Consider the following 13,097-nt stretch of genomic DNA (forward strand, 5'->3'; position numbering starts at 1 on the left):
CTTGGGAGATTTTGTAATTCTAGGTAAAATTGTTACTTTAAGGTTAAGGAAAGTGATTATGCTTCTACTGCTGATTTTAATGGCATATCCCGGCTTGTTCATAGAAAAATAGTAAATAGGAGTAGTCAGGAAAGCAAATCCATGGAGTCGTGAATTCTCCAAGCCTATATTCGTACTATTTACCTTATTTTTTGCTAAATTTCTGAATTAGGCATGAATCCAAATGTCAACTGGTTCAACTCTGACATGTCTTAAAGGATGGTTCAAGTGGCCTAGTTATTTCTACATTATAATTATTTATGTATGTTATGTTGTAAAAGGGGTCATGTGATTCTGAACATGCATATGTAGAACTGCATACTGTAAAAACCTCAAGTATATGCCCACTCCTGATGGCTAACTGTGCTAAATCAATTAGTCTATCTACTACGCAGCTACCAAAATCCTATAGTAAATGGTCAGCATACTAATTCTACGGCTGAAGATGTAAAAATAATGAATCAAAGATCCCATGTCCTGTATGAGCAGCTGAAAGGGTTTGTGCAGAGAATGGACATGAATGTGGTGAAGAAGGACTTGCCTCCAAAAACTGTTTTAGTGATAGCTGTAAAGCTTTCTCCATTGCAGCGCAAGTTATACAAAAGATTTCTCGATGTACATGGATTCACAAAGGGCAAGGTTTCTGCCGAGAAGACAAGAAAGAGTTTCTTTGCTGGATACCAGGCTTTAGCGCAGGTATATTTTCGGTCTTTGTGTTTATTAGCGTGCATCATGTTTTTTATGCACATCTTACAGTAATTATATTGGTGCTGTTTATACAGTTTTTTGTAAGTTCTCCAGGGATATGTGGATCATATAGTCAGAAACTCTACGTTTTTTAAGTTTTTTATTTGAATATAAGTTTTTTATTTGAATATTTTTGTGATTTTATGTGTTATGTGACCACAGATACAAAAACAGAATCCGAGAGAGATATCAGAGATTTCTGGGGAGAGGGAGAGGTAGAGAGATTTCTAGGGAGAGAGAGAGGGGTAGAAAAAATATCTATTTCCATACTATAAAACATAATTTTCCAAAATACAATCATTTCCACTATATATAAACTCGGAGAACTAAGCAATCCTGAAAAGACTTATTAACCCGTCTACTAAGGTGCTATCTCATTCTTATTCTTACTTCTACTCAGCTTATTACTGCCATTGTGACACATGTGAGTAATGAACCTGATTGACATATTCTCTACTTCAGGACTGTAGTGTTACCAGATGTCATTAGCTGTCCATATCAGTCAATAGCTGTCCATATCACTATTGTATATATGGTATATCTAAGTATATCCTAAGGCTGATCTTGTGGCTGTAATTAGGGAGTTTATTTTGGCTGTAATCATGGGATACACGTAGCTGTTAGAATCTGTATATGACTGTGTTGTACCTATAAATACAGCAGCTCGGCTGGATCAAATACACAAGAGATTTCTGCATTCTTCATCTCTTTAGTCTGATATTTTCATGGTATCAGAGCCTGGTCCATATACTGTATAAGCTTTTAGGCAGTTCTGTCTGCATCGTCCATTCCTTAGGCCTTGCGAGGTATTTTCAGTCTTAATTTTTTTTTTCGTAGCACCTCTAAAATGGAGCCACAACACCATAGATTGGCTATAAAGTTGGATGGGAAAAACTACTTCCTGTGGGCCTCCTATTTCAAAAACTTTTTGGAGGGTCAAGATCTGTGGTCATATGTTGATGGCACCACAACCAAACCCACTGAAAAGGAACCTAGTGCCAAATGGGTGATTAAAAATGCCAAGATTAAAACTTGGTTCATGGAATCTGTGGACAATTCCATCGCTGTTAATCTCAGCACTTTCAGTACTGCAAATGCGATGTGGGAGTATCTTAAGCGCATCTACAAACAAAGCAACGAGGCAAGGATGTATCAGCTTGAACAAGAGATAAGTAATTTAACCCAAGATTCTTCCGGTATTCAAGAATTTTATTCTGCCATGATGTTACTTTGGAATGAAATGGATATGATTGATGATACCATTCCAGAGGCTGCTCTAGACGCTGTTTTAAAGCTCAAACAAAAATATCGTGCTCGGCAATTTCTGATGAAACTGCGACCAGAATTTGAACCTGTTCGTGCTGCAATTCTCAATCGTGGAGGAAAGTCAGATCTTGATACAATTCTTCCAGATCTCCTGGCCGAGGAAACACGATTGATGTCTCTTTCATCACACAAATTGGTCCAAGATACGGCTTTGGTTGCTGCTGTCCAGAAGTCAAAATATCGCAATATGAGCACAACAGAATGTTTTATTTGCCATGAAAAAGGCCATATTGCTAGTCATTGTTCGAAAAGAAAAGGATCAATGACAAATGCTGCATCATCTCTATTTTGTCGATATTGCAAGACAGAAGGGCATCTGATCGAGAATTGTAAGATAAGACCTCCCAAGAATAGAAATCACAAGGCGTATATGGCTTCTTCAACCTCAACGGTTGAACCTGCTGAAACGAATTCACAAATTTCTGGTCAAGCCCCTCATTCTACCTCTCCTTCTCCTGAACTCATTCAACAAGTCATTCAAGCTCTTCAAGCTTCTGATTTTGGTAAGACAAATACACATAACTCTTGGATTATAGACTCCGGTGCTTCCCATCACATGACGGGAAATTCAGATGTTTTTCATTCTAGTGTACCTTATGATAAACAGAAAAATATCATTTTTGCTAATGGGGACAGTCTTCCTGTTAACCGAGTCGGATCTTTAAAACTTGATCTTCCAAACTCTGGTTCTCTAACACTATCGAATGTTTTATATGTACCAAAATTATCTGCCAATCTTATTTCAGTAAGTCAGTTGGTACAACAAAATTGCATCGTCTCATTTTCTGCTTCTGGTTGTTTAATACAGGACTTGCGAACCGGGAATGTGATTGGGAACGGCCATAGGAACGGGGATCTCTTTGTTTTGGACTTTGGTGACACATCTTCCACTCAATCTACTTGCTTTCTTGCACCCTCCTCTTCTGAAATAAGTACCTCAAATAAATTGTGGCGACTTTGGCATAACCGTCTTGGCCATCCTCATGCTTTAAATTTGAATACTTTGTTTTCTTCTGGTGCCTTAGTAGACAAACTTGATATGTCATCAGAAATTGATAAAACTTGTGAGGAATGTGCTCTTTCCAAAGCACATACTTTACCGTTTGTTAAGAGTAATAATCATGCTGTTAGTTCATTTGATATTATCCATTCTGATGTTTGGGGACCTTCCCGTGTTGGTTCGTTAAGTGGAAAATATTATTATGTTGTGTTCATTGATGACTGGTCACGATATTCTTGGGTGTATTTTCTACGTCAGAAATCTGAAGTATTACAAGTGTTTAAGTATTTTCAAGCAATGGTGCAAACTCAATTTAATAAGAAAATTAAGATTCTACGCACAGATTCAGGGGGAGAATATATATCCAAAGAATTTAACCATTTTCTAGCTGAAGAGGGAATCATTCATCAAACAAGTTGTCCTCATCAACCCCAACAAAATGGTGTTGCTGAGCGAAAACACAGACATTTAATGGAGACAGCACGTGCTATTCGTATTCATGCAGGTTTATCAAAGGTATTTTGGGCAGAAAGTGTGGCAACATCAGGATATTTGATTAATAGGTTACCTACTCCAGTGATAGGTAACATATCTCCACTAGAGAAGTTGTTTAAATATGCCCCCGACTATAGAAAGCTTCGTATTTTTGGTAGTACTTGTTATGTGCTTCTTCCTAGATCCGAGTACTCAAAAATAGATGCAAAATCTGCAAAATGTATCTTTCTTGGTTATTCGGAATCACAAAAAGGATATCGTTGTTATGATTGGGAAAACAAACGAATGAGAATATCTCGGAATGTGATATTTTTTGAAAGTAAACCATATTTTAAGTCTTCATTTTCTTCGTCTGAAGCTGTTGATAATTCCATTCCTCTGTCTATTTTTCCAAAAGATGCGCCAGAAATTATTACTTATCAACGAAGAGCAAAGCTTCCCCCTCCTATGGCTCAACCATCACAAACTCGGGATCCAGGTAATATCGATTCTCTTAGACAACAAAATGTCCCTCCATCCCCACCATCACAAAACTTTGTTCCACGCCGATCATCGCGTATTTCTAAACAACCTGACCGGTTTTCATTTTTATCTACATTAGATCAATTTTCCATTCCCAGATCATATAAGCAGGCAGCAGAAAGTACAGAATGGAGCCATGCTATGCAGGAAGAGCTGGATGCCTTGATACAGAATAATACATGGGAGCTTGTTCCTAAACCTGAAAATCAGCCGGTTGTTGGATGCAAATGGGTTTATACAGTAAAGTTGCGGCCTGATGGTTCATTAGATCGATACAAGGCACGGTTGGTAGCACAAGGTTACAAGCAAAAATATGGCATTGATTATAGCGAAACTTTCGCTCCTGTTGCTAAAATGACTACCGTTCGTACCTTGATAGCTGTTGCTGCAGTTCGAAATTGGGACATATATCAGATGGACGTTAAGAACGCTTTTCTTAACGGTGATCTCTCGGAAACAGTTTACATGCATCCTCCTGTTGGATATTCAACTTTTCCAAACATGGTTTGCAAATTACGGAAAGCGTTGTATGGATTGAAACAAGCTCCTCGGGCTTGGTTTTCTAAACTAAAAGCAGTGTTACAAAAGGCCGGATATTCTCAAAGTCACAATGACTACTCTCTTTTTATTTCAAACACATCACAAGGAACTGTTTTCGCACTCATATATGTTGATGATATTCTAATCACAGGTGACAATCAACAAGGTATACAACATCTTAAGCATATTCTTCAACAATCCTTTCAAATGAAGGATCTTGGCCTTGTATCATACTTTCTTGGATTAGAAATCTCACGACATTCTGATGGTTACTTTGTAAGTCAGCGTAAATACACTCAAGATCTTATCGAAATGGCATGCCTCACTGATGACAAGGTTGTCGATACTCCTCTTGAGCTGAATGTTAAGTACAGCAAAAACGATGGCTCTCCTATTTCAGATCCAAGTCTTTACCGAAGCATCGTTGGAAGTTTGGTCTATCTAACTGTGACCCGTCCTGATATTGCTCATGCAGTCCAACTTGTCAGTCAGTTTGTTTCTGATCCTCGACGATTGCATTTAACCGCTGTTCATCGCATTATTCGGTATCTTCGATCCACTCCAATGCATGGCTTATCATACTTGCATAAGAGTCCTTTACAGTTGCGAGCTTTCTCTGATGCTAACTATGCAGGTTGTCCAGACACGGCTCGATCGACTACTGGTTATTGTATATTTTTGGGTAGTTCCTTGATTTCTTGGAAATCAAAGAAGCAACCAACTGTATCAAAGTCATCAACCGAAGCTGAATATCGAGCCATGTCCTCTACGAGTAGTGAGATTATTTGGCTTCAACGACTACTAAAGGACTTTGGTATCCACCTGAAATTTCCCACACCTCTGTATTGTGATAATGAAAGCGCGGTTAAAATTGCAAGCAATCCTGTTTTTCATGAGAGAACCAAACATATTGAAGTCGATTGCCATTTTGTTCGAGAAAAATATGAACAAGGCTTGATTAGTCTTCCACATGTTTCATCTAAGGACCAACTTGCTGATTTCTTTACGAAGTCACAAACAAAAAGCCGACATAATCATTTTGTCAGCAAACTAATGGTCAGTCCACCATTAGTTTGAGGGGGAGTGTTACCAGATGTCATTAGCTGTCCATATCAGTCAATAGCTGTCCATATCACTATTGTATATATGGTATATCTAAGTATATCCTAAGGCTGATCTTGTGGCTGTAATTAGGGAGTTTATTTTGGCTGTAATCATGGGATACACGTAGCTGTTAGAATCTGTATATGACTGTGTTGTACCTATAAATACAGCAGCTCGGCTGGATCAAATACACAAGAGATTTCTGCATTCTTCATCTCTTTAGTCTGATATTTTCATGTAGTATCTGACTGATGTATATATTATAAGTTAAATCATGTGCACTTATGTTTCTGTTATGAATCCAAATAGGTTAAGACTAATTGGTAACATATGACAAATAGTTTATCAGTCTAGTTGTTCCTAAACATTTTTAATTATCTAATTAGAATCTCTTTTAGAAGTTAGTTGATCAATTAGACTGATAACCTCTACATATTTGCCTTATGTTAATCAATACATAACTCTTTTACCTGGAAACTTTTTTGGTCAATTATAATGCAATCTGTTCAATTGTGAGAAACTTCTACATATCTGTCTTCATCATTATTTTGTACTCAATGTCCAATTGTTATGTAAATATCATGTCTTGCTGGTTATGGATGTGGGATGTAATCATTGTAAAATTTACCCATTTCACCCCTTCCACAGTTTTCTTTTCTTTTATAAATTTTGATGATCTTTTCCTTTATACTTATTCATAGATCTGGAACCATCCCGGGATTCTGCAGTTGATGCAAGAAAACAAAGAGTATGAAAAGCATGAAGTGATCGAGAATTTTCTGGCAGGTGACAGTTCTAGTGATGACGATCTGGATCATAACATAAATGGAGGTAAATTACATATCAAAATAATGCTTAACAGAGAGTAATCCTGCGCCCCCCCCTAAGATACAGTCGTACAGAAGCTCAACTTGATGAATCTGAATGCTTAAAATTACTAAGAGCCCTGTAAAAGTTGGTAAGGACATATTGCTCTGTTATAGTGTGCCTTAAATCCTTGCGAAAATGTCACATGGCGTTCCCCAGTTATAGCTTCTTAATGAAGGTGTGCAGATCATCTATAAAGCTTGTACGAGAACAGGAGGTAAAAGTACTAGGAACCAAAAGACAGAGGAACTGAATATGGACTGAGAATCAGGGGTTTATAAGTAACTTGCAAAGTCGAGTTGCTTACAAACCAATTAGGGATAGATGATTATATGATTGAACTACCAATGCCAATTGCCCGGAAATATATTCTATCCTTTCCAATATTTGGAAGTTTTATGTTGTCAAAACTCCCTATTTTGCAACACCTTCAACAAGCTCGAATGTAAAGTTGTTATGCTCTAAGCCTAGTGAACAATTATATATCTCTATCTGTATACTGGCAACACTATCTGGATTTCTACAAAAATATTGGTTTAGATCTTTAGGTTTCGTTTTTTCTGTTTCATGGATCTTGACATGAACCGAAGCATTTATTTGAATAGCCACTTTACAGATGAAAAAATATGTTCTACACTGTATTAGGAGGACCGGTATTAAAAATAAATAAATTCGGTAATAGCACCACTGTATTAATGGTAATCACACTCAACCAGGAAGATTGTGTCAGATACTTGTTGGCGAAGACCAAGAGTTTTTTGAAATCAAATATGCGAGTGTTGAGTATGTAGGACAAATGCTCCTACATGAGTTCCTTTTTCATGCGTTTTAACCTGCTTTCGACCTTCCCCCTTTATTTTTTGGATTCCTACTTGTGAAATTTGTTCAGTTAAGTCTGTCCTAAGGATAAGTTATGTAGTGTAATTACATTCATAATCACAATGACTAATTTTTTTTCTTTTTCAGTTATTTAATTACTTTATTTTTTCTGGTGCAGAGAAAATGAAAATTAAAAAGGATCATCTACATAAAAAGAGCGCGAATGGTTTTTTTTCCGAGGTCAGGATTATATATAAATATGGGTTGCAATGGATAACCCATTTTTCCCCTTAAAATTATATAGATCATGACATGTTTTAAAAGTTTACAGTATTCATTTGTTTTCTGTGTCATCCTGTTTTACTGTACTGTTTTTTTGTATGTAAATATAATGTTGCCATCTTCTTCCAGAATTGGTGGGCTGATCTCCTTCCGAAAAACAACCATAAAGAGGCTGAATACAGTGGTAAAATGGTGCTGCTGCTTGATGTCCTCTTGATGAGTTCAGAGATAGGTGACAAGGTTTTGATATTTAGCCAAAGCTTAGCAACACTGGACTTGATTGAACTATATTTATCAAAATTACTCCGTGCTAAAAAGGAAGGAAAATGTTGGAAGAAAGGAAAGGACTGGTACAGGTGCATGTCATTGTATGCATTGGGAAATACTACATGTAGCTTTAAAATTGAATAGGGTTTCTTTTCTAAATTTTTTTCCTAAATTGAATAGAGCGTCTTTAATTGCATTAGAATATCCATTCACTAGATTACCGAAGTGGATTAATGTCATTCCGTGCCTTGAGAAAAGACTACATGTAGCTTTATAATTGAATAGGGTGTCTTCTTTTTTTTTTTGCTAAATTGAATAGCATCTTTAATTGCAATAAAATATCCATTCACTAAGTTACTGAAGTGGATTGCTAATTGGTTTTAGTTTTCTGCCGCATGCAAATTGGATTAGTAACAATTCTCCCTTCCCTCTGCGATATGAAGTTGCCCTAGGAGTTATCGACCGCTGTCCCTCTATAGTATTTTTTCCTTTTACTGAGAATAGCACTTTATATGATGCTGTCCTGGTTTAACTTAAAAGCATTTGAAGATGGAATAAACTCAGATTGCCTTCAAATCACAATTTTATCTAACTTCATATAAATGTCGAGAAGTAAAATTTTGATAACCATCTTTGTGACAAATATGATTTCTTGTTTCTTTTTGTGACATCTCCTCATTTATCAGACCCCGTCAAGGTTCTGATTTTGTGCAATGTAGCTATATATGTATAGAACAAGGGGGCATTTGGCATTTGGAAATATTACTGACCATTTTTCGTAAATATTCTTTTTTGTTAACTTTTTCTGTACATATTCTACAATATCAGAAACGGAAAAATTAAAGAAACCAGTAGCAACACCTCCCTTTTCTGTTCTAACATCCACATATAGAAGTGGTTATTACCCCTGCACTAGATTCTTATTTTATTTATAGAGAGTGGTGTAGAACTATCAAAAAGTAAGGATATCTTGTGCCTGAATAATGAGTGTCGATGTAAATTAGTAGTTTTTTGCTTTTGTCAAGTAATTTTTGTATATACCTTGTATTGCATGCCTCTCATATCATGTATCTTTTTATATTGCCTTATTATACAAGTAATTTTTTTAACACGAATGTGTTACATCACTTCTTCTGGTCAACAGACTTGATGGGCGAACAGAGGGATCTGAAAGGCAAAAGTTAGTTGACAGGTTCAATGAACCTTCAAATAAGAGGGTTAAATGCACTTTAATATCAACTAGAGCTGGATCTCTGGGGATCAATCTTCAGGCTGCTAACCGTGTAATTATTGTTGATGGTTCTTGGAATCCAACACACGATCTTCAGGCTATTTATCGGGTGTGGAGGTTCGAAACATTAAAATTGTTTTGATGTACATCCATTTCTTTGACTGTTGAATTCAAATCGAAATTGAAAATGCCTCGTAATGTTCCAGGTATGGACAAACAAAACCGGTATATGCATACAGACTGTTGGCACATGGTACTATGGAGGAAAAAATTTATAAACGTCAGGTAACAACACTAATTTAAGAGTACTTGAATATTTACATCTGGGGGATTCTAATAAATTTTCCGTTTAATCAGGTGACTAAGGAAAGCCTTGCGGCGAGGGTAGTTGATAGGCAGCAAGTACACAGGACCATTTCTAAAGAAGAGATGTTACATCTCTTTGATTTTAGTGATGACGAACACTGTGAAACACTCCCTGAGATAAATCACTTAAATGAACATCAAACTAAGCCTTATAGCAGCCGTGATAATGATATTTATCATAAGCAGGCTGCCTCTCTCACTTATGGCAACATCTCTGCTGACAAGTTAATGGAAAGTCTGCTTAGCAACCATGGTCCAAGGTAGATATGACTGGCTTATACACTCACTTTCAGATTCTGAAAATACTAACCATCATTACCTAGGTTTTCTAGAAGGTTATATAGATTTTTCTTTCGTATTCACAGATATTGGTTAATTTGACATTCTATTATAGCTTGATAGTTACCAAGGCAAGCACATCCACCCCATCCCTCCACCCTTGGGATATCTGATGCCAGTTACCCTGACGCATATGATTTCACTTAGGGTAAAATATATCTATGAACAGAAAAGTGCAGAGATCTTTCTAAACAGCGAGAGAAATTATTGGGGGTGATAGATAAAGTGAAAAACTATATACAGGAAGTGAGAAAAAAAATGTAACAGTATAATATCAAAGAGAGTGAAGAGCTAAGGAGGTTTGGGCAGATTCTATGGTGAATTGTTTATTCTGACCATCAATTTTATTTGATTATGATTGTAGGTATTGTTTTTAATTAGTTTTGTTGGTGTAGTGGTCGAGGTCTTGGCCTCTTTAAGAGAGGTCAATGGTTCGGCTCCTGGTGTGTGCATAAGTTTAACTATCAAAAAATATATAAATTAATGTGTTTGTTCTTGAATTGCGATTGTGAGACTTTTTTTAAAATTCTAAAGTGCAAGACTGGAGACATTCTATCTGTGAAGCAGTAATTACCATATATCTTCAGATAGTTGGTGTTTTAGAAAATGTACAAGGTTGCTTGTTTGGTGATTTGATACTTGAAATAATAATTACCTGTATACAATTGTTCAAGCTGATTTCTATGTCTTCAGCCTCTCCATTCCGAAAATCATTATTAACTAAAGTTTGCATTCTAACTGATTTTCATTTACTATTGTTAAATATATGATCCTATTGGGGCCTTCCTCTAATACCTTAAGGTTTTACATGAGCTGGTTACTCAACATGGTATCAGAGCTTAGGCTGGCGGGAGAACTAAGGTTCGATTCCCAGCCACCCCCAATATTCTCACAATTTATTGTGGACACTAAAGGCAATTATGTCCCAAAGATGGGCGCCGGTGTTCCACTCTTCGACCCATAAATGGGCTTTCGAGTGAGGGGGAGTGTTAAATATATGATCCTATTGGGGTTTTCCTCTAATACCTTAAGGTTTTAGATGAGCTGGTTACTCAACATGGTATCAGAGCTTAGGCTGGCGAGAGAACTAAGGTTCGATTCCCAGTCACCCCCAATATTCTCACAATTTATTGTGGACACTAAAGACAATTAATACCCCAAAGATGGGTGCCGGTGTTCCACTCTTCGACCCATAAATGGGTTTTCGAGTGATGGGGAGTGTTAAATATATGATCCTATTGGGGTCTTCCTCTAACACCTTAAGGTTTTAGATGAGCTGGTTACTCAACAACTATCTACAATGTGAATCACCCTATGCACACATACATATCACAATCATCACTTATTATTTACTAGAATCCTTAAACAATGATTTTAGGTACACATATATAATCCCTAAATAATTATTTACTAGAATCCTAAACAATGATTTTAGGTACAAATATATAGTTCCAAATTGCAAGTCAGATTCATATTCTTTAGGTAAGATGGAGCAATATATGTCATGGCCATGTTGAGATCATATATTGCTACATAAAAGTGTCATCCATAAAATATTTTGGACTTGACAGTAATATATATGGTCGTTTTAGTGTTTAAGTGATAAAGTTAGTGATATTTCAGTATGACTCTAGTGATAACATTTATATATAATACTTCGAAATTGGCATGAGACCTACATATAAAATTTTTAAATACTGCATTTCTATGAATTTTGAAAAGTTTAATAATAATACCTTCACATCTCATTTGTTTCTTCTAAATTATTTACCAAATTTAAGAAATTAATTACCGAATTTCTAATGTTTTATGTTGGGTCCAGATGGATTGCGAATTACCATGAACATGAAAGCCTCCTACAGGAGAATGAAGATGAAAGGCTGACAAAAGAGGAGCAAGACCTGGCTTGGGAAATGTACACGAAAAGCATTGAGTGGGAAGAAGTGCACCGAGTTCCTTTTAATGGGTTTATGGTAGAGCGGAAGGCAGGCTCGCATGTTCCTTGCGATGAACTCATGTTGCAGAAAAATTCAGCTGTCTCAGGTATACCAATATTTGAACCTCAGAGCATCAAAGTATCTGTTTCGGAGCAGAATGCAGCCATTTTTGACCTACCAATACCCGAGCCTAAGAGCAGCAGAAACTTTCAACCCAAGCGGATTTCAATGTTCCGGTCATTACGGTCTGTTCCGACGAAATGTACTAACCTTTCACATTTGCTTACTCTTAGAAGTCAAGGCACTAAAAAAGGTTGCAGCACTGTGTGTGGTGGGTGTGCCCAGGAGATATGCTATGACAGTCTCACCAGTTAAGTACCTATCAGTAGTCCGGTACAAGTGATTCCTCGTCGATTTGACCAACACAATGCATCTGATTACGAATGTGATCGTTCTATTTTGGCATGTACACATTACATTTACAACTTATCATTATGCTTTAGTCGGCATAGTTAAATATTGGCGCTTGAATTTTGCTAAAATACACATAAAGCTTTAAAGTAATCCATCATATATGCTTACCCTTTCACGAATGAGGCTTGGATATATTATGTGGTATTTGGTGGTGGTAAAAGGACAGTGCTTAGATATTTTTGTCCAATAAAAAATGCGGTAGCTATAATCTTGATGTTAAAAACTTTTGCCGAATACCTTGCTTCTATCTACTTTTTTATTACAGACAGCTAATTATTTACATGCCCTTTGAAGATTGGATTGGTGATGTTAAAAACATATGCTATTATTGATATCCGGATTTGAGAATTCATTAAATGAAGTCAAATTTGTACTTCTATCTCTACGGACCTATTGCAGACCACACGGGGCATTAGATAATTCCATTTGTTGTATGGACTATGCGGGGTCTTGACCGGGTAAATTAGACCACCAAAAGCTCATTCCCGTATATTCATTTGGTAGCATTACTTAACAAGGGTTTAGAGCTTTAATTTGGGTTTGGCGAGCTCGTGCCGTCTGGCTAGATCTCGTTTAACCGGGCTTGACTTAAATGAGCCGATTTTGAATAGAGATTTCAACTTGTTTAAATTAATTGAGCTGACTTCTTTAATTAATTGAGCCGGCTCGATTCAGTTTGTGAAATTAAACAAGTTAAGTTAGACTAGAGTTTTTGTCTCGATCAAGGGTAAAATTAAATAAA

At 36.6% G+C, this 13,097-nt stretch overlaps 1 protein-coding gene across 2 annotated transcripts in view; it reads left to right on the forward strand.

Moving 5' to 3' along the window:
- The window catches only part of LOC141677630 (protein CHROMATIN REMODELING 20), a 35,364-nt gene extending 22,894 nt beyond the window's left edge, over positions 1-12,470 (forward strand). The window contains exons 18-25 of one of the 2 annotated variants that reach the window (XM_074483635.1): positions 435-735; positions 6,475-6,604; positions 7,638-7,699; positions 7,871-8,109; positions 9,153-9,356; positions 9,446-9,524; positions 9,597-9,865; positions 11,767-12,470. In XM_074483635.1, the coding sequence (XP_074339736.1) occupies positions 435-735; positions 6,475-6,604; positions 7,638-7,699; positions 7,871-8,109; positions 9,153-9,356; positions 9,446-9,524; positions 9,597-9,865; positions 11,767-12,256 (1,774 nt within the window). In that variant the 3' untranslated portion in view covers positions 12,257-12,470. The remainder of the gene's footprint in view (positions 1-434; positions 736-6,474; positions 6,605-7,637; positions 7,700-7,870; positions 8,110-9,152; positions 9,357-9,445; positions 9,525-9,596; positions 9,866-11,766) is intronic. The other variant, XM_074483636.1, reaches the window with a different exon arrangement.
- Positions 12,471-13,097: the final 627 nt, after the last annotated feature.

Source organism: Apium graveolens, chromosome 8 (assembly GCF_009905375.1).
Source record: "Apium graveolens cultivar Ventura chromosome 8, ASM990537v1, whole genome shotgun sequence".
NCBI classification, from domain to species: Eukaryota; Viridiplantae; Streptophyta; class Magnoliopsida; order Apiales; family Apiaceae; genus Apium; species Apium graveolens.